Consider the following 21,437-nt stretch of genomic DNA (forward strand, 5'->3'; position numbering starts at 1 on the left):
TTTACCATTTGGACCTTCATTTCTTGAAGGCTGTTCATTATCTTCTTCTGGTACCCAACAAGTGTGATTTCAAGATGGCTCAAATCCCTGTATGAAGAAAGCACATGTTGATTCCAAAGGCCAATACACTGGGATGTTGGCTGTACTTGATCAACCCATATGTGTCTGTTTTGAATATCCATGTTTTAAAATTATATCTCTTAAAGCAATTCATAAAATTATAAGCATTATTTTGAAATCTGTCTTTTTTCCTTTAACTATCAGAGGATGCCAGGATTTCTTGCTATTTCTGAGGCAGTATAAATGAGAAAGAAAGAAATGTTAGAAAAATGAGTGAGTATGGAAAAGGGAGAGTACGTTATTTTTCTACTAAGCCATAACCATTCATCTTCATCCCATTCCCCAAAATCAGATGAAAATATTTTTGTTGTTGAGAAATATTCATAGTCACAGAGACAGATATAAACAGTCCAGTAAAAGCTTTAGCTTTTGATTGTCATGTTTTGTTTTATTTTTCACTCTATAGAAAAGGAGGCTGAACTGGGACATCTCAGATCATTTTAGTGCAGTTTCTAGTGCTACTCTTCCTCAGAGAACAGAACAGTGATCCTTCCTATAAGAACAAGGCACGCGTAAATGTTCCTATTTTATTTTCCTGTGCCTTGGGGAGTTGGATTGCTTATTTCAACAGGTAGATTGAGTTCACCCACTCCATGTATGTATGCTCGGTATATGTATGAAAACAACACTTGGCTTCTACAGAATGAAGAAAATAATCTGTCCATCTATTATTCAGCTACAATCTCTATTTTGGTTGAAGAGTGGCATATAACTTTTTAAATACATATGTGTTTGTGTATATGTGTGTATCTAGATGTATACACACTGTCAGATACATACATACACATATATTGCTTCTTCATAATAACCATCCTGGGTAGTATTCTCAGGGCCATCTAAAAACTTCCCAGTAGTATCTTTTAAGTTATCATATGAAAAACCACTAACTAAACAGAGATGAACATCAGAGCAGAATTAGTAGGGGTAGATTTGGAGTGGAAAACTTTTGGATATATATATATCCTTAATCCAGATTTTTCCTTTCATTCCTGAATGTTATCATTTATTGACATACTATTGTAGAGTTGACTTACATCAGAAAGAGTATTATAGATTGCCAGAGGAATACTTAATTTATGGCAGAAATAAGTTTTGAACACATTTAATATTAACTCTATACACACTTGAGTAATGTGAAAAGTAATACAATTCCAATTAAATCAATGGATACCCTGCCCCATTTATCAGAACTGCTAATTGTGTTTACAGAATTGCTAATTGTGTTTGAGTTATAATTACAGAACCATATATTGCTTGGGTAAGGCTAAAAAAGTGCAGATTCTGCATCTTTCCCCAGGAAAATTTATCATATTGTACTGTCATACTTTTGACATTATGATCAAGCCCTGGTATAAAAAAATGGTAAAGTAAACTGATGTTGCTTCACATCAGTATTATACTTTTTAAAGATATGTCAGTATGACTGAAAAACTATACATATTTAAAAATGATTATTTTCACAACTTGTAATCTGCACTTCATGCAGATTTGAAAAGCATGGAGATCTTGTACCTGAAATGATGGCATTTTGATATGTTCAGGAATGCCCATAGAGTATATGAAACTGTTTAGAAAATTAAGTTTCCAATTCTTGTGGGAGAACATAAAGCATTCATCTGCTCTTGTTGTTTATCCTTTTCAAAAGAAATATGGTATCATAACTGATTTTTAAATATATACATGTCATCAGATGAAAAATAAGGAATAAAAAGCAAGAGCCGGTGAATTCCTGATATTTTTTCCATAAAGGAACTTTATGGAAAACATTTATTTTAAAAGAAAAATGAAACAATTACAATGTAACACAATACTACACCCACACATATTGTTATAAATTTTCAGAGCCGTCCACTGGATGAAAAGCAACAAGGTGTCCTGAGATTCAATATGTATCTTTCATAAGGGAGATGTGATGAAGTCCACCTTTTGTTGTTAGCCATTAAAGTCCAGTCAAGTATGCAATTTAAGAGGCCAGTTTCATTACTTAGCTATTCTTGAGGATTGTTCTGGCACTCAAAATCATCAGAGATTGTCCATAAAGTTAGAAAATAGTTGCTCTTTTTTCTGTGAGAACATTCTGATAATCCAGATGAAAGCATAGGTTGAAAACGGGATCCATCTCTCACTAGAATTAGAACTACATGGCAACAATAATATTGGAACACACTGGTTGTCAGGTCATGGAAGAGGATCTGGAACAGAGTACAGGACTTGGGGCAAATGCTATGGAATCCATTTTTTTTTTTTAAAAAAATTACATTCAAAAGGCATCCCAATGCCTTCACAAAGACTGAGGTTCTCATTTCTAATAATCAGACTATTTTTCTATGTAAAGTTCAACCTCCTTCTTGCCTGGGCTCAGATTGCATGATAAAAATTCTGGGAAAGCAGCAAAACCAAATAATGAATTTTAAACAATGTTGAATGGTGAAATCTATTTTAAAGTGCTGAATTTTGATTTTATCTGATCTTCCCAAGTCCCAGCTCTGGAACAATATGAATACTCAACCCTAGTAAGCATGTTACAACACATTTAAATCCAAACATTTTCCATGTTTCTTTCTTCTTCTAAATAGTTAAGCGCAATCTCTTGTTTTCTGGGAAATTGCAAATTACTTTGGGTTTAGAATAAAGATGCATATTTTCCCATCCAAACATGTTCTCAGGAGTTCAGCTGTTATAAATAATTTGAAGGTCCCATGCTTTTTCTTTAAGCTGCTGCTTATCCTTAAGAATAGAGTAAATTGTCATGATTTCTTTTGTTCTAGGAAATATTTGAGAAATTCAACAAGAGATTTAGTTTAACATAATGATTTCAAATAGAAGTTTAATCAGTCATTTGGAGATTAAATAGCCATTTTTCTGTTGTTTTTTTTAAAATGGATCTTCATTGTGACCAAGGGTTTAGAGGTAATGGTCCTAGTGTACCTTTCCAACTTTATGATTCTGTGACAAGAATAGCTATATTACCTTCTGGTTTCTTCATGGAAACTGACTAATACAGAAAATGTTTCAATTATATCAAATGAAACTATTACTCATTTATTAATAAGTTTGAGTTTTTATTGTAAATATTTTCTTTTGTTGCAATAGTTGTGATTTTTTTTGTTTTTCTGCTATATTTTACATTTGCAATAAAGAATGACTTATCAATTGATTGAAAGTAATTTTATTTTTTTCGGTATCTATACATGAAAATGTGTTTTATACCATACACATATGGACTGAAAAGTATAAAAATACAATAATACAGGAACTTCATTATTCAACTAGTTGAATGTTTTGGCTATATCAAATAATCCACTCAGGTTTCAAATAAATTTCTCATAGACAGTTTACTTACAAAATACAATCTGTGATTCAGAAAGTATATAAGTGAGCTTTGATTAACTGTTTTATCTTATATTTTAATGTCTCAAGTGGATTTCATTGATTTTCAATAAAAATTGAAGCATATTTTTAAAACTGAAATACAAAAAATGACATTATTTATGATAGGAATAATGGGTGGAAAATCACTTAGGAGTGTTTTGATGGTTTGTTTTTAAAGTAGGTGGATGGTTGGCTTAATATAAGATGCCATATATACCCAACTGCTATTCAATCTGACAAGTTAAAAATTCTTCTGCCTCCAAAATGGGTGAAAGGAAGAAGACATTGCTTTCAAATCTTTCCATAGAATCATAGAGTTGGAAGGGGATATTTTAGCCATTAAGTCCAATCTTATTCTCAATGTAGGAATCAATTGTCAGAAATATACACATTTTTTGCACAAAATCCACTATGCTGAGCAAGAAGTGCATGCTCTTGGTCATCTTTGACTTTGGCTTCCAAGAAGCTTAACCTAAACTGGAGCCTGGTTTATATATGCAGCAGGCTGTTGAGACAATGAGAGTAATGTTGGTGACTATAAAACCAGATCAAGAAGAAGATACCAAGCATCTCTTTATTGTGAAATGCTTATATATCATTTCCAGGGAACTTAAGCTAGGAGCATTAAAAATGTGAACTTTTATGGCAGTCTGAAAAAGGATCATCTGAATACTCTTTCTCATTTAGGAATTTCTCATAGCCAGAACTCTAATGTAAAGTAGCATAACAAATCCCTTTTATTCTTATGGCTTTATGGACAGAAGGATTTGAGATGGATCAGCAGAATGATGCTATCTTAATATTTTATCTATAAATAGTTTCCATACAATATTTGTTTTATTATATAACTAGTGTAGAAAATAAAGAAAGACAAAATGTTTTTCAATAAATTCTGTGATATTAATGGCAAGTTACAGAAACAGGTGATACAAATATGGAGAAAGAGAAAACAGGAATCTTCATTCTATAACTATTCAGCCCAGTCCAAATCTTAATTTTTTGCTTGAATAATATCAACAATCTAATTTCTATTAGTGCACATTTATACAATACTAATGTAGTATTCTTGGCTTTCATCAAGACTTCTCAAATTATAGTTTGGTTGAGTACATAAAAAATTCCTTTCTAAAAATCCTAAGGCCGGCACACAAAAAATTATAGGTCTCAGAATTCTGGGATTTGTAGATACAATTTCAAAGGCACTGGGTTGGAGAAAAGCAGAATGTGGAAGAAATACACTTTCAGTCTCTATTATCTACAGCTTAATGATATATTTTGTTAAATATTCTTTTTAACAGTTACCTTTTCTGCATGATTCTCACTCTGATCTCATAGAAAATTCCACTAGTATGAGCTCCTTTACACACACACACACACACACCCCACATGAAACCTGAAACTAATTGATTAAATTTTAAATAAAGCATTAAAACCTGAAGATGAGAACTTCACTAGAAACAGCAGAAAACACTATTTTACAAGTTTAGGGATAGTATATCCCACCTAGTTTTAAGCACTTCTACTTGTAAATCTAATTTTTCTAAAAGCCAAAATCCCTTTAAAATTTGATAATATTGTTACTTGTGTTAATTTCTATAATATGACAACTTTAAAAAAATTGAAATTATTTCAGGGACAGAATGTTTTAAAATATTTTTTGGCTTATATAAATATTTTATTAATTTTCTAATTTTATAGTCAAATACTTAATAGACAACGTTGTCTGGGTCCATTAGTAATTCAGTGGTATATATCATCTCTCAATATAGATCTAATATTACACCATCAAATGTTTCCTCTCTTCTCCAATAGTATCTATTTTCCCACACTAGACAAATACAATTCTTATTGTTATTAATAAATAATATTTTTATATAATTGAAGGGAAAACATGACATCCACTATCATTATAATACATGCTAAAGAAATTAATAATTAGTATAATAGTCAATAAGGCAGAAATTAATGACTATATTATTTAACATAAGTGCAAATACCCAAACAGAAAGATATTTGTAAGAAATTTAGGACATACCTAAATTCTTATATGATTGATACATACATAACAGACAAGAGAATATCAGGGAAATCCAAATTTATAAAAAACAGTTGAATTCAGAACATTCAACATATTTTTCTTATTTCCTTTTCATAGTTAAGACATTTGCTAAAAGTAGATTCTGTTTCTGTGTTTGATGCTTTGTAAACCCTAGCTGTACTATATATTAATTGTTAAAATTGGCTACTGTTAAAGTCAGAACTGGATCTGAGATTATCCAATAAAACAGAAACAAATGAAAAATATTGAAACAGCTGATGCAGGTTCAGAGAAGATGAAGTATTCAAGCACAGCCAAGAAGCTATGACACATTCATCATATTTCACAGTTTAAAATATAAGCAGGGAGATGTTTTGTGTCCTAATTTTCACTCTGCTGGTGAGAAGAAGTCCTCTGATGTTAAATCAAATAAATAAATAAATAAAGCAAACCATATACTTTTAACTGAACAGCAGATTGTTGAAGATTTCCCGTAGAGTCAGGATTAATTTGCATCCTTGAGCAGTAAGAAGAGAAAATGTTGTGCTTAAAAGGGTTGTGTGTGCAGACCAACAATACAATGCAAATAATTTTTTTAAAAAGCAACCTAACATTGATGATATTTACAAGCATTTTTTTTTTAGTTTGGAAGCCAGAGAAAATGAAGGCATTTATTAAATTTCATTATAATTGTAGGGAGGTGGGGAAAAAAAATTTCACAATTTATTTTTTGTAAAAACAAACAAATAAACAAGCAAGCAAGCAAACAAACAAACAAACAGGGAATTCCTTTTCCCACACCTCACTTTCATTTTGGCAAAGCTGCCTTTAAGAGAAAGGATTCCATATCTTGCCATGCATCAGTCAAGACCTCTGACCTTCCTGTATTTTAATCAAGGTCTTGTCAGTTTGGAACAGGACAAAAATGTGACCCTCCTGGTATTGTCACTCTCAATTAAAGTCAGGGTGCTTTTCTGTTTTTTGAACTCTTCACTCAGGAATGTTCACTTCATAGGTTTTCCTATTGGACCCTTTTTTGATTTCATACAGATCTCAAAATTTTTTAAGTCTGGAATGTATCAAGTCTCTGATAAGAGAAAGCCTCTTCTCTTGCAGTGGCCTCCCTATATTTCTGTATCCAAGGACAAATATATCCCCTCTTAACATAAGCTTGCCTCATATCACTGCACAAAGAAAGAGGAATTATTCATTCTGCTCACATTTTAATCTGAATTTAGTAGTATGAATTTCCTAAATCAAGACACAGGCTGAAACTTTTCCAACTATTATAATGTTAAAAATATACAAAAATGTGTATATTACAAAAATGCAATAAATTTGAAAAATATATTCGAATATAAATATATATGTACATACACACACAAACATACATACATATACAATTTTTCAAAATGTTAAAAGAAAAATCATTTGGAAAAAATTTAAGATTGGAAAATATGATAACGTGAGTGAAAGAGTCACAATAACTATTGAGCAAAGTAGCAAACCTAGAGAAAATAATAGTGATTAGATCTGCTCCAAAATTATTAGATTTTCTGCACAGGAACCTGTTGCCATATCCTGGATAACAGTAAAGTGGGATTATTCCTCTCCATTTTTTTCTGAGATGTTTGCAGTTAAGACTTTTTTTCCCCCTGAAAATCCTTACACCTTGTACAGTTAGGATGAAAGTAGCTTTATTATATGAAAAGCAGGACACACCTTATGCCAAAATTGGCATGCTGTTGAAATGATCAAAGTCACATGATCAATTATTAGTGCAAAGTTACTAATGATATCTTTTCAACAACTGTGATACCTACAAATCAATGTTATCTCTGATATGCTATCATTTATATAGGATATAAATGAGTTTTCCTTAGAAACTAATTGCAATTAAAAAAATCTTAAATGTTTCCAATTGTTTTCTACATTTACTCTTAATTGACTTCCAACCCAAAGTGCTCTCCTTTATATCAGTGGAAATGATCAGGAATTCTACTCACTCCAGTGTCACCTGAGCCACAGCATCCATGGAACTATATCCATTTTCCATGAAAATCTCTGTGTACCGTCCCATTTTGATGGCTTCCAGCCATTCACCTACAGATCTGTAGACACCATTTCCAAGTGGGCTGTGTTCCCCTAATAAATTTGAAATTCTAAAAGAGAAACCAAGGTATACATTAACACAATCTTTTTAAAAAGTTGGATGTAAGATTGTTGTACATGGAGGAAAACCAGAAAACAGAGTTGTCTAGTAACCCTGGAGGTGCCCAATATTAGGTTTTGTGCCTAACTATTTCAAAGCTTTACTTCACAGCCAGCTATATAAATATTCTACAGGTCAATTTTAGGAGGGATCATTTCCTTGCATCCCGATTTTTAAAATCTAATTTATTTGTTTAAATTTACTGGCTGCTCAACTCCAGTGGACTCTGGGCAGCATACAAAGTTTTTAAAAAAAGCCTAGAGCATAAAAATAGCAAGAAACATTAAAACAACAAGCAGCCCAGACTAAAATACTCTGCTACAGAAACCCACAAAACAAAAAACGGGCCTTTAAATAATGACAAACATCAACTCCAGGCTTGGGGCATTTTTTTGATTTTATATCTTTGATTTTTTGGGGGGAAGGTGATATTTTTCTCAAATCGATTCACTTATTAAAATTATAATATGGTGATACTGTAACATTAGCAACTGATTTTCATAACTGGCTAATATACAAACAACAATTAAGAGTGAGTGATGTGATTTACTCACAATCTTCCCAACTTAGCCTAACAAAAACTTTGCAAAGTGACAATGAGGATCTACTAAACAGTCAGAGAACTAAATCAGTCTTACATACATAATTTCTGGTTTTATATTTTGTGTGTTTCTTTTCAAAGCTGCAGAAGAATATGCTATTGCATTATGTCTACTGCCATTGTTCCTATAATGTCCTAGAGTTCTTAAAATTCAGAAAGCTTATGAATGTAATAAATAAACAAAATAAAATAATTCATCATCCATCAAGATAAATGTAGCACGTCTTCTTACATAATGCATTCTATTTGATGGATACGGTAGGTGCTAATGCTGACATAAATTGTTATGAATTTTTAATCACATTTCTTTAAATAATATCAGCATTTGTCAATTTTCTAAAGAACTTATATTAAATTGCAATATTCAGGTGATAAAATTATTGGATGCCGCATCATGCGGAAGCCATGCCCACCCCATTGCTGGCAATGGGAAAACCATCCTGATACATTGGACGATGTCACATGACATCACAAGTTTGACATGTCTGAACTAAGGGTAGCTACTTTTGTATCATCTCTTTCCAAATTAGAAAAATAGTTTGTATTTTGACAATAATCAAAAACTGAGATATTTCATCAAACCAGAGAAGCATAGCATCAGTGATAGAAAGATAGCATGGCATGAATTTGATTTTATACCTGCTTGATGTGTTCACTAATGTTTTCAGGCTACTGGGATTCCGAATGAGCTTTTCCAATATGCAGACTATTTCATCAAATTTGGGCCTGCTATTTCGGTCCTTCTGCCAGGAATCTAACATTAGCTGATAGAGAGCAGCTGGGCAGTCCATGGGACTTGGCAAACGATAACCTTCTTCAACAGCCTTAATCACCTAAGGAAAAAATAATCAAATTCCTGAATGTTCTTCTTTAATAAAAATAATTGTAATTAAGATTCCCCTGACAATGCAACACATAGATTTCTGTTGTTAAAACATTCAGATCATGTTCCTGCTGATAACATTAAGTCTACATAAATGATGGTATGAAAAGCTATATATATATATATGGAAAACTCTATCCATATTATTTACAATGTCATGCAAGAATTTTTATTATATCTTCACCATGGAATAGTGCTACTAGAATCCAATAAAATAGGGAAAAAATTACATAGCCAGCACTAGCATTGGTAATATCAAGAACTATTAATTCTCTAGCTCAGTTTCAGAGAAATAAAATTTCCCAAACCATTGAGTTTTTGTAAATGAATTTATATCTGACTCCAGCTTATCGGATTGCTAACTTTTTCAGGGACACAGCCAACACCCAAAATTTTTTATAATCGCAGCCAAATATTTCTAACTATTTTTCACAGAAACAATAACATTTACTGACCTATTACTAATGTCTATATCACAGAGCACATCAAACCATTCATTACCTCAGGTTTCTCTATGTAGGAAAAGAAAAATTCCATGAATAAAAATCCTAAAGGGAAAAACAACTCAAGAAGCATGGGAAATATTAAAAAATGTGATCATAAAAGCCAAGTCTAATACAATACCACTAAAAAAGAAAAACAAGAAATCCAAGAAGAAACCAGCACAGTTGCACAAAGATCTCTCTGATAAACTGAAAGACAAAAAGTATAAGCACAAAAAAATGGATAGAAGGACACATAACTAAGGCAGAATATCAGCAGATAACAAAGATCTGCAAAGATGAAGCAAAGGCTCTGTCTGAATCCAATTATATTTCATTTCTAGTTAGCTATTCTGGGAAAAACCCATTTCTGCTCTCTCTGGATTCTGTCATATTACAAAGGGGAAGGGGGATGAGCAGGGGGGGGGGTTTATGGCTCTCACTTCCTTCATTAAAACTTTAAAAGGACTGGATGTTGATTCTCACCAAGAGGACTGACCATGACAATATGGCCATCTTCTTTCAACTACTCTCTCTGAAGTCTCCCTTTTGCTGGCAGTAAGGGAAAAGGGGGAAAATAAGGATTTTCACACGGAAGAACTGTGGGGTGGGGAGCTGCTTAGGAACGCTTAAAATAGTGGGAAGTCAGAGCCCCCCCAGAGAAGGAAATATTAAAAGGACAGAAAAATATATATTTTTCCTCAAAAGGATTTTTAAAAGCAGAAACCAAACCTGGCCCCAAATCTCTCTGCCCCCAAGCAGTAGCCAGCCCTATACAAATGCAAATGTAAAACCATCAGAAAGTTGGAGTCAGAAAACTCAAGAAGACAAAGATACTTAAAATCTGCATACCCCACCCAAACTCTAGGAGTCATTAGCCCCATCACCAGGGAAGCAGGATATGACTTTTGGGACATAATAGGACTAACCCATTACCATCAAGTATACCAGAGAGGCGCACCTAAACTCAGGTCAGAATACGTGACACAGGAAATAGAGTCAAGTTCATGCCACAGGAACAGGAAACTTCCAAACAAAAAGCTAGAGAAGGTATAAAAACTCCTTGCCCATGTGCTCAGGCTCCTTTTCTCCTCTGGTCTTTCCAGCAAGAATCATCTTTCTGCTTCTTTAATAAACTGTAACCATCTTCCCAAAGCAGTTGCCATGTTGCTTATTTATTCCTGGCTTGGATGAACCAGGATAAAGACTTTACTTCTAACAATTTGGCACCCCAGAGATGGGACTCCAAGCTAACCTCTCCAGTGGACTGAGACTGGTAAGCCCCATCTTGCCAGCAGCAGACCCCCTTGTGTCTGTAGATGGGTTTCCCAGGCCTTGCCCATGTGGAGCCAGGGTAGTAAAGGGAGTTTTGAGAGTTTGAGCTCAAGGGCTGCTTTGGAAAGAAGGTGAAGGTGAGTACCTCTAAATTTTAAGTTTAAAGCCCAGGGGAACAAAGAAAATGTGTGTATATCTGTGTGTGTGAGTGAGAAGATCCTTTTTTCCCAATTACAGTTGGATTTTGCTCCTTCTGGTCTTTCCTAGCCGCAGAACGGATTGGTTTAATTGGCAGAACCTGGAAAGCATGAGAGTTTCCAGAATGTAGGACCTTTTGTTAGGGAAAAGGGAGAGGCTGTGTGAAAATGGAATGGAATTGAGTGAATGAGAGAATTGGATTTGGGCAACCAGCTGGTAAGGCGCTATAAGCAACGCCCACCTATAGGAGGGGCCCATACTAGTGCACAAAGTACAGGTCCTCCTAGACTTCTTCTAAGTCTAAAAACTGATAAGCAGTGTATGAACGGAGGCTGGGTACCTGTGTGGCAGGTCCCCCTCGGACAACGTATTTTTGAGGTCTGCAAAACCACAGGAGTCCCTAAACTGGAAGGACCACTTACTCCGTATAGGGACTGGAATCCTTCCTGGGCAATTTTTTAGTGCCCAAAAATTGAGGTGGGGCAGCAGGTTTGTTGTCGCTAAGAGCAGCTGGGAAGTGCTGCCAAAAAACCCGATTGAGCCAATTTGGACCCCACATCAGAAGGGGAACATGGGTAGCTGCAGTTCGAGGGTTGGAAATAGGACACTTGTTGGAGATGTGGTCGAGGTGTGGGATGAGAGGCTGAGTGCCTGTCCTGGATGGTAAGAAAAAGAAAAAAGCGAACAAGAAAAATTTGTGAAAATGAGCTTTGCTTAGGGCTTTGCTAGGGAAACCAATGAGCTTTGCTTAGGGCTTTGCTAGGGAAACCAATTTGGCAAAATAAAGGTACTTAAAAGGGAAAATAAGAAACAGTGATTTCCCCCCCCCTCTCTCTGCAACCACGTGGTATGTTTAAAACATGTGCCTTCCCTAACTTGAGTTATCTGAAATTTATGGTGAGAATGACTAGGATGTGTAAAACTAAGACTTCTGTTTCCTTTTCTGTTTTCCTTGTCTTTGTGTATATATGTTTGTCAAAGTCTTTGTGTGTGAGGTAAATATGACTGTTAACTGTTTCAAATCCAAAGAGAAAAGAATTTTAAATTCTGCTAGAAATTCTGCTTAAAATAAGCCACAAAAAGGAAATACCTCACTCTGTTTGTCTGGCCAACAAACAGAGTGAAGAAAAATTTGTTTATTTGTTTGTTTTCCTCTTTCTCTCTGTGTACCTTTAAGAACAGCCCAAAGTTACCAGGAGGGAATGTCCTGCCTGCTGGGTCCTGCCCCAAGCTCTGGAAAATCATTCTGCAATGTGTTGTAAATGAGTTTGTGTTCTAAATGGATTTTATCTATCTATCCTTTTCCTGAAAAATGTGTGTCTATCTACAAGAGCCTTTTGAAGCTCAAGTCTGCTTGTGTGGGGAAATAATTTCCTTAAGTTATTTTTCTTATCCTATCACTTATTGGTGAAACTACTATGAAGCTTTCCTGAAACATATAAGCATTTCTCAATCTCTAAAACAATGTGGTCTATTTTAGAATAAATGTTAACTGCAGTATCAATGCCTTTTCACACTGCCTGCAAGCTACCACCCCTTCCAATTCTTTTCTTGCCCTTTGTTCTCCATACCTTTTGTCTGCCTCTCCTGGGAGAGTCCACCCAGAAAGGGGGGGAGACCTTGTTCTTGTATCTTTCAGCTCTGCATAGATGACACCCCCCTCAAAATCTTTGGAAGCAGAGCGCACACTGACCCAAACACTGCCTCCATCCATTTGAGCCATGGAATTGGGTTTTGAATCCAGCCATCTACTAAAAAGCCACCATGCAATCTGAGTGGAACATCTTCCCAAGTCCTATCATTCCCCCAGATGCCTGTGAGAGCTGCAGAAGGAACGAGCCCAGGAGTCATTGGTGCCATGTGAAGCCTCAGAAAAAAAAAATTAAGACTATGGGGGGAAGGTGGAAAGTCACTGTAAAGTTTTCCTTCTGCCCCATTTGTATTGTAACAAGCCAGTTGAATGTATTAATGGAGAGATGGCATTTGGGAATAGTTGGCACAACAAGTATTGAACACTTTGGACTTCTATCTGGTGGGAGGGAAAATTTATCCAGAATATTTGTATTGCCTGTTTTGTAGAAATAGCTGCACATGCACACACACACACACACCATTCAGAATCACACTTGAGTCTATCCCCTCCACCTACCCTTAGTAAAGTTCCCCAGGCTGATTTTTGCTCTATTGCACCAAAGCTTTGTAGGAACAACTGCCAGCAAATTCCAAGGGGGAGGGAACCAGGCCGCCTCAGGCAGTTTGGCAATTCTTATGCCCTGACTAAGGAAGTAGCTGGAAAGAGATCCCCAAACCTCAGCCCTGAATATCTTGCACTGGTGGACTCAGATTGGGATTCCTAGAGCTCACTATGTGTAATTTAAGGAAAATTTAATAGCCCGGCATACTGGCTAATCTTAATTGGACATTACTAACCTGGATGCACTGAACTAAAAGCTAAGGCAGGACACAATCCTTGAAAATGGGCAGCCAGTGGTTATGTACTAAGGCAAACCATGGCTGTGAAGAATTTTGGGAGGAATGTGCAAACCTGCCTGGAAGTGACATCCAACATTTGAAAATGATTGGCACAGAATATTGGACACTATAAATTTACACCTAACAATTTTTGCCTTGATTTTTAGAACTTTATGGGTTGCAAGCTCCCCTTTTGGGAGCCACTGAAGGGATATTTTTCTGCTCCCTCCATTAGTGTCTTATTTTTTTATTTTTTATTTTTGGCTTAATAGTTTAAAGCTTGTTTACCAAGTCCCCCTGACCAAATCAATTTTAATCTTGTGCCAATAAGTGTGTCATGCATTCACACACTTAAGGCACAAAGGGGGGAATTGTGGGAAGTCAGAGCCTCCCAGAGAAGGAAATATTAAAAGGACAGAAAAATATATATTTTTCCTCAAAAAGATTTTTAAAAGCAGAAACCAACCTGGCCCCAAATCTCTCTGCCCCCAAGCAGTAGCCAGCCCTATACAAATGCAAATGTAATACCATCAGAAAGTTGGAGCCAGAGAACTCAAGACGACAAAGAGACTTAAAATCTGCATACCCCACCCAAACTCTAGGAGTCATTAGCCCCATCACCAGGGAAGCAGGATATGACTTTGGGACATAATAGGACTAACCCATTACCATCAAGTATACCAGAGAGGCACACCTAAACTCAGGTCAGAACACGTGACACAGGAAATAGTGTCAAAGTTCATGTCATAGGAACAGGAAACCTCCAAACAAAAGGCTAGAGAGGGTATAAAAATCCCTTGCCCATGTCCTCAGGCCCCCTTTCTTCTTTGGTCTTTCCTGCAAGAACCATCTTTCTGCTTCTTCAATAAACTGTAACCATCTTCCCAAAGCAGTCGCCATGTTGCTTATTTATTCCCGGCTTGGATGAACCAGGATGAAGACTTTACTTCTAATTAAACATTGAAGGATGGGAGATAATTTCTCAGATCCTGTCTAGCATGCCTGCAATCATTTTCTCTTAATAAAGATGTCTGTTGGAAAAGATATTCCAAGAGTTCTGTCTTCTTAAGATGTAAAGTGAGGTGGGTCCTTACAGGCTCAGAATGAACAAAGACTTGCAACAAAGTCAAGGATAATAAAAAAGTTTCTTTCAACATAAACATAATAAGAAAAAAGTCAAGGAAACAGTCTGTCCATTAAAGAGAGAAAATGGCAAAGAAGTAACAGGCAGTAGAGAGGAAGCAAAACTGCTTAATTCATTCTTTACATAAAAAGCAATTATTGCCCAACATACCACAAAACTACTACAAAAGGGAGACTAGAAATAAAAATTAAAATAAGCAAGACACTGATCAATATAAATCATCAGGACCCAACAGATTACATCCCAGATTCTGAAGGAGCTGGCAGATGTAATCTCAGAACCATTGTACCATATCTTTCAAAAATCCTGGAGCACTGGGGAACTGCCAGAGGATTGGAAAAGGGCTGATGTGATTCTCATCTTCAAAAAAGGAAAAATAACAGAGCCAGGAAACTATACACCAATCAGCCTAGCATCAATACCTCGGAAGATACTGGGAAAAAAAATAAAAATCAGATCGGTGAACATCTCAAAACAAATAAAGTCATAACTAGAAGCTAGCATGGGTTTGTTAAAAACAGATCATGCTAAACCAATCTTATTTCATTCTTTGACAAAGTGATTAAATTAGTAGACCAGCAAAACGTTATTGACACATTATACCTAGACTTCAGCAAGGCATTTGACAAAGTAGACCACAACCTACTTCTTGGTAAGCTAAAAAAATATGGATAGGCTGCATCACCACTAGATGGATTTGTAACTGGCTGACAAACTCCATGAGTAGTCATTAATGGTACTATATCTACATGGAGGGAAGTAAGGAGTGGGGTACAATAAAGTTCCATTTTAAGCCCAGTACAATATCTTCACAAATGACTTAGATGAAGGAACAGAAGGAAAACTCATCCAATTTGCAGATGACACTAAGTTGGTAACAATAGTCAACATGCCAGAAGACAAACTCAGGATCCAAAAAGATCTTGATAGACTTGAACAATGGGTCCTATCCAACAAATTTAATGTGGGGAAAAGCAAGGTTTTACACCTAGGCAGGAAAAATCAAAGGCATAAGTACAGATTAGGTGAAACATGACTCAAAAACAGTAACTGTGAGAGGGACTTTGAAATCCTTGTGGACAATCATTTAAACATGAGTCAGCTGTGTGCAGCAGCAGCCCAAAAAACTAATACAACCCTTGGTTATATAAACAGAGGCATAGAATTAAAAGCACATGAAGTATTAGTACTGCTTTATAAATCCTTAATAAGACTGCACCTGGAATACTGCATTCAGTTTGGTCACCACACTACAAAAAAGATGTTGAGACTTTGAAAAACTTCAGAGAAGAACAACTAAAATGATCAAAGGCCTGGAGACAAAAAAAATATGAAGAACGGTTGCAGGAATTGGGTATGGTTAGTCTAGAGAAAAGAAGGACATGACAGCAGTATTCCAGTATTTGAGGGGCTGCCACAAAGAAGAGGGGGTCAACTTATTTTCCAAAGCACCAGAGGACAAGACAACTAACAATGGATGGAAACCAATCAATTAGAGAAGAAACTTTGAATTAAGGAGAAACTTCCTAACAATAAGGACAGTTAACCAGTGGAACAGCTTGCCTTCAGAGGTTGTAGGTGGCTTCATCACTGTAGGTTTTAAAGACTGGACAACCACCTATCTGAAATGGTATAGGGTCTCCTGCATGAGCAGGGGGTTGGACTAGAAGACCTCCAAGGTCCCTTCCAACTCTATTTTGATTGATTGGTTAAATTGTAGTAAATTTAATTATAGGATGAGATGTATTTATTTAGAGAAAGGGAAGGAAATAAAATGCCAGAATATGGGGAAAAATCTGAAAGCATATACATACATGGACAAATGTTTGTTAATATTTTTATAATGATTTAGAAGAGGATTATAGAGAAGGTCTGCTTATCAAATTTTTACCTGACATAAAATTGGGGGAGATTGCTAATACCCTAGAAGACAGTCTTGGGGTTCCAAAGGATCTTGGTAGAGATGAATGTTGGGTCATATAAGGTCCTGTCTGTTATGTCCTGAGCCTGTGAAAGCAGGCTTGGGGCATTGCAATGGTCCCGGGCAGGTGCAAGCTGCCCGGGACCAGACTGGCTGTCGCCAGCACTCGCACGCATGCGCAAGTGCAAGCGCGCCAAATGTTGCAGTTTGGCCCGGGAATTGCCTATAAAAAGGGCAGGGAGATTTGGGCGTTGTCGGCATCTTGTAACCTGTATGCTGAACAGAAATAAAGAGGTTCCTGAGAACTACAACTGCTTCTCGTGTCATTGCCATTTCGCGAAGGGTTTAACACTGGCGATGAAGGTGGGATTGCCTTACATCGACTGAAGACAGGTGTAAGCTTACCCTAGAGTCCCGAGCAGTAGGAACGGCGTTAACTCAGCAGCTGCCCGCCAATCCAGCGAACATCGGGGGTAAGCTGGCTGATAGACCCTTCCTTTTCTACAAAAATGGCAAAAGTTGGAAGACTTTCAGAATTCGACGTCTCGCATCCGGAAAGATGGGAGTCCTATGTAGCCAGGGTGGAAAACTATCTTAAAGTCAATCAAGTAAGAGAAGATAGTTTAAAAGCCGCCACCCTGCTGTGCGTTTGCGGTCAAGACGCATTCGAAATCGCTGAAAACATATCAGCACCGATACCTCTAGAATCTGTTAACTACACAGATCTCAAAAAACTACTAAAGGAAAACTTCCAGCCCAAGTTGTCCGTCATCGCTTGGCGCCACACCTTCGAACAGAGGGATCAGCGACCCGGAGAATCAGCCAAAGAATACATTGCTGCGCTGAGAAAAGCCACTAAACACTGCGAGTTCAAGGATCTAGAAGAACGGCTGAGAGACAGATTTGTATGCGGACTGAGGCATAGAGAATTGCAGCAGAGACTTTTCGCTAAAGAAGACTTATCATTCCAAGATGCCTTGAGAGAGGTTACTGCAGAAGAGGCAGCGGGCGGCGCCATCAAGAACATGAGGCCGATCAGAAGCACTCCAGAAGCTGTGTCCGTGCACCAGGAAGGTGACACCTTTGTCAGTGCTCATGCCCTGAAATGCCGCAAGCTCCTGTACATAGATGGGAGGAAACACAGTCTCCATGGTCTAGGGTGCACATTGACTATGCTGGGCCTTTTCAGGGTCAATTCTTCTTGGTCCTGGTTGACAACCATTCAAAATGGCTTGAGGTTGTACCTGTCTCTTCCACCACCACTGCAAAGACTATTCAATACTGAGGGGGATTTTTGCTGCACACGGGCTTCCTGATGTCCTCGTATCTGACAATGGCCCTCAATTCACTTCTTCCGAATTCCAAGCTTTCTTACAGGCCAACATGATTTGTCATGCCACCTCTGCGCCTTTCCACCCGTCCACCAATGGTATGGCTGAACGCATGGTTCACATCACCAAGGGCGCTTTGAAGAAAATTATCTATGGAGACTGGCATCACAGGTTGGCTGACTTCCTCCTTTCTTATCGCACTACACCTTCCACTTCTACTGGGAGGAGCCCAGCTGAACTTCGTTGGGGGCGCAAACTGACTACCAAGCTTGACTGGTTGCACCCGGACAGACTACCTTCCACAATCACACACCCCAGGGCACCTAGACAACTGCTTGTGGGTGCCCCGGTTTGGACTCATAACTACGGGCCTGGTCATTCATGGGTCCCTGCCACTGTGTCCAGGGTCACAGGTCCTTTGTCCTACGAGGTTTCCCTGGATGACGGTCATGTCCTGCGACAACACATCGACCAGCTCCGCACTAGACGGGACCTTCCCACTGAGACTCCTGGGAAGGGGAGGGGAGGGGGACCCCTTTGGGCAAAGGGAAGAGTGCGGGCTGCCGCCTATCATTAACAAGGGAACTACAGACAGCTCATTCCGAGATTCCACGAGTGCTCCAAACAGGAATTCATGGAGCCCAACTAGAACTCAGGCACCAGTGCCTACTCCAGCCAGGGAATCACCCCGGGGGCATAATCACTACTCACATGCATCACACAGTACTCCAGTCAGGGAGGATATCCGGGAGCGTCCAAACAACCCACACCCTGCAAGAGAGCTGGCACACATTCCGTCTAGTTGGCCCAACACTGCCCCTATCCCTAGAAGGGGGCAAGCACACAGGGAGGTGGTCGAGGAACCGAATCCCAACTACAACACCTCTGGCATCACTCAGAGGACAACTGAGTTTTGGGACAGTACTGAAACCCCAGCAAGTCCGGGTACAGAATGGGAACACGGGGAAAGACAACCTCTTGACAGGTCTAGGACAGACCTGGAAGGTTCTACAAAGTTGCCCAACAGTGATAGTCACTTAAGAGGGCCAGAGAGCCTGCAGCCAGGCAGGACAACCAGGTCAAACAGAGAAAGAAGCCCTGGCCTGATGAGCCCGGTGGGCAAGCAAGCAGGCCAGGCATTGGAGCACAGTCCTTGGGGATCACCAGGGCCTAGCAAGGGGGACAAGCATACATCACCCCTCAGTCAAGGGGTACTTGGAGGTACCCAGAAGTCAGGAGGTCACAGAGAGCTAAAAGATCTCCTAAGTATTTAGAAGATTTTGTAACCCTACTGGCAAAACAGAGTTAACAGAGAGTATTCCTGTACACATAGGAAAATAGAACACTGGGGAACAATAGAAGCAAAAAGGATAACTGGTACAAAGCTAGTATGGGTACCACACTCGTATTGGGTTGTATATTATTATTTGTATGATCATAGTCTTAGCCGGGGGGGAAGGGGTATTATGTCCTGAGCCTGTGAAAGCAGGCTCGGGGCATTGCAACGGTCCCGGGCAGGTGCAAGCTGCCCGGGACCAGACTGGCTGTCACCAGCACTCACGCGCATGCGCGAGTGCAAGCGCGCCAAATGTTGCAGTTTGGCCCGGGAATCGCCTATAAAAAGGGCAGGGAGATTTGGGCGTTGTCGGCGTCTTGTAACCAGTATGCTGAACAGAAATAAAGAGGTTCCTGAGAACTACAACTGCTTCTCGTGTCATTGCCATTTCGCGAAGGACTTAACACTGTCCATAATAAGAAGAATCAGATGCACAGGTACAAGAAAGATAGCACCTAGCTTAGTAGTAGTACTTGCGAGAAAGATTTGGATGTCCTGGTAGGTCACAGATCAAGTATGAGTCAGTAACATGCTATGGCTGCCAAAAAATCCTGTTCATGGTTCTGATCTATGCTACATTGATTTGATTGCATTGCAACTGGAATACTTCAGTTCAGTTTTGGTTGGCATAATATGAAAAGGATAGGTAGGAGATTAGCATTTTTATCTTAAAGAAGAACAAGTTAAGGGGAGGTATGATAGCAGTCTTCCATTTCCTATAGGGATGTCACAGGGCACTGATTTATTCTCCATAGTGCCCAAGGATAGGAGAAAAACCATGAGTAGATGCTTTATATAGAGAGATTCAATCTGAGATAAAGAGGAATGTCCTGAATGTCAAACCTGTTAAGTAGAGAAATAGCCTATCTTTTGGAATCAACTTGGAGAGCTATTTGACTGGGATTCTCTGAGGATTCCTACCCTGGACAAGACTTACACAGTCTCTTTTAACCCTATGATTCTATGATTCTATATGATTGTCTGGGAATAGCTCTTTCTATGCATATGATGTTCTGCAATAGTTTGGCATTCAGATGCTGAGAAATAATAGAGTTGTTAATATAAAAATTAGTGCAGGCAGGGATAATATGCAATTACTTCAATGACAAGTACTTTAGCTTATTTACAATGGAAGTCACTGGTTCTTAATGTTTTTGGAAAAACAAAAATAAAAGTGTTTATGGGCATCTACTGAAGTGATAAAAATCAGACATGCAATGTATCTTAATACTGATTAACTTAAAATTATACTAAAAATAATTGGAGGTTTAATTACATATGAAGAATCATCACAGGCAATATGAATCTTAACTGGCTTAACTGGCACCTCTTTTACTAATTAATCATTCACTCAGAATAATAATTTAAACCTGGAACTTGATTACTATCACTAATTCATACTAGCCTATTTGTTAATATATAATTTGATTGCAGTGATGAGGAAACATGCAATTATAGTTAGGGTACAAAATGATGACAAAACTTATACAGAATATATATACTGCCCTAAGACTCATTCATGTAAATTTAGGCAGCTCAACACTATCAACTCTCTTTTCCCATAATAATCTCTATGAGGGGGTCCTTGGTGCTCTCTGAGCTTGCTTGTTTTCTTGCAGACGTTTCATTATCTTAACGAATTAAGATAATGAAACATCTGCAAGAAAACAAGCAAGCTCAGAGACACCAAGGACCCCTCAATTCACCCCTGAACTACAAATATTCTCCTTCATTAGAATCTCTATTGTTAGCAATATGCAAGGTCCTGAAGATTAAGCTGTGGGAGTCTGTCAATGTTTCTGAATGGAGTAATAAAAAAGCATTCGTTCCATGACAGTTCTTCATCTCTAAAAATAATACTGATGGACCTTGAATTAAGAACTATTCATGGGATGACAGGATCATTTCCAAGGGAATTTGTCTTGGCCTTGTCGTTTTACTTTATTGCAAATTATGTTTGTGCTACTGAAATAAAAGTCTTCGCAAAAAAAAGAGATTAAAATGAGAAAGTGGGAATGTTTCCCATTTTAAAAAAAAACACAGCTGCTGCCT

General features: G+C 37.8%; 1 protein-coding gene across 1 annotated transcript in view; it reads right to left on the reverse strand.

Annotated features, from left to right (window-relative positions):
* The window catches only part of LOC120318119 (ephrin type-A receptor 5-like), a 129,245-nt gene that overhangs the window by 45,723 nt on the left and 62,085 nt on the right, over nucleotides 1-21,437 (reverse strand). The window contains exons 9-11 of the mRNA XM_039365403.1: nucleotides 8,983-9,176; nucleotides 7,537-7,692; nucleotides 6-87 (exon numbers count right to left, since the gene is read on the reverse strand). Coding sequence (XP_039221337.1) covers nucleotides 6-87; nucleotides 7,537-7,692; nucleotides 8,983-9,176 — 432 coding nt within the window. The remainder of the gene's footprint in view (nucleotides 1-5; nucleotides 88-7,536; nucleotides 7,693-8,982; nucleotides 9,177-21,437) is intronic.

This window comes from Crotalus tigris, unplaced genomic scaffold (assembly GCF_016545835.1).
Source record: "Crotalus tigris isolate CLP2741 ecotype Arizona unplaced genomic scaffold, ASM1654583v1 scf7180000020070.306587, whole genome shotgun sequence".
Taxonomy (NCBI): Eukaryota; Metazoa; Chordata; class Lepidosauria; order Squamata; family Viperidae; genus Crotalus; species Crotalus tigris.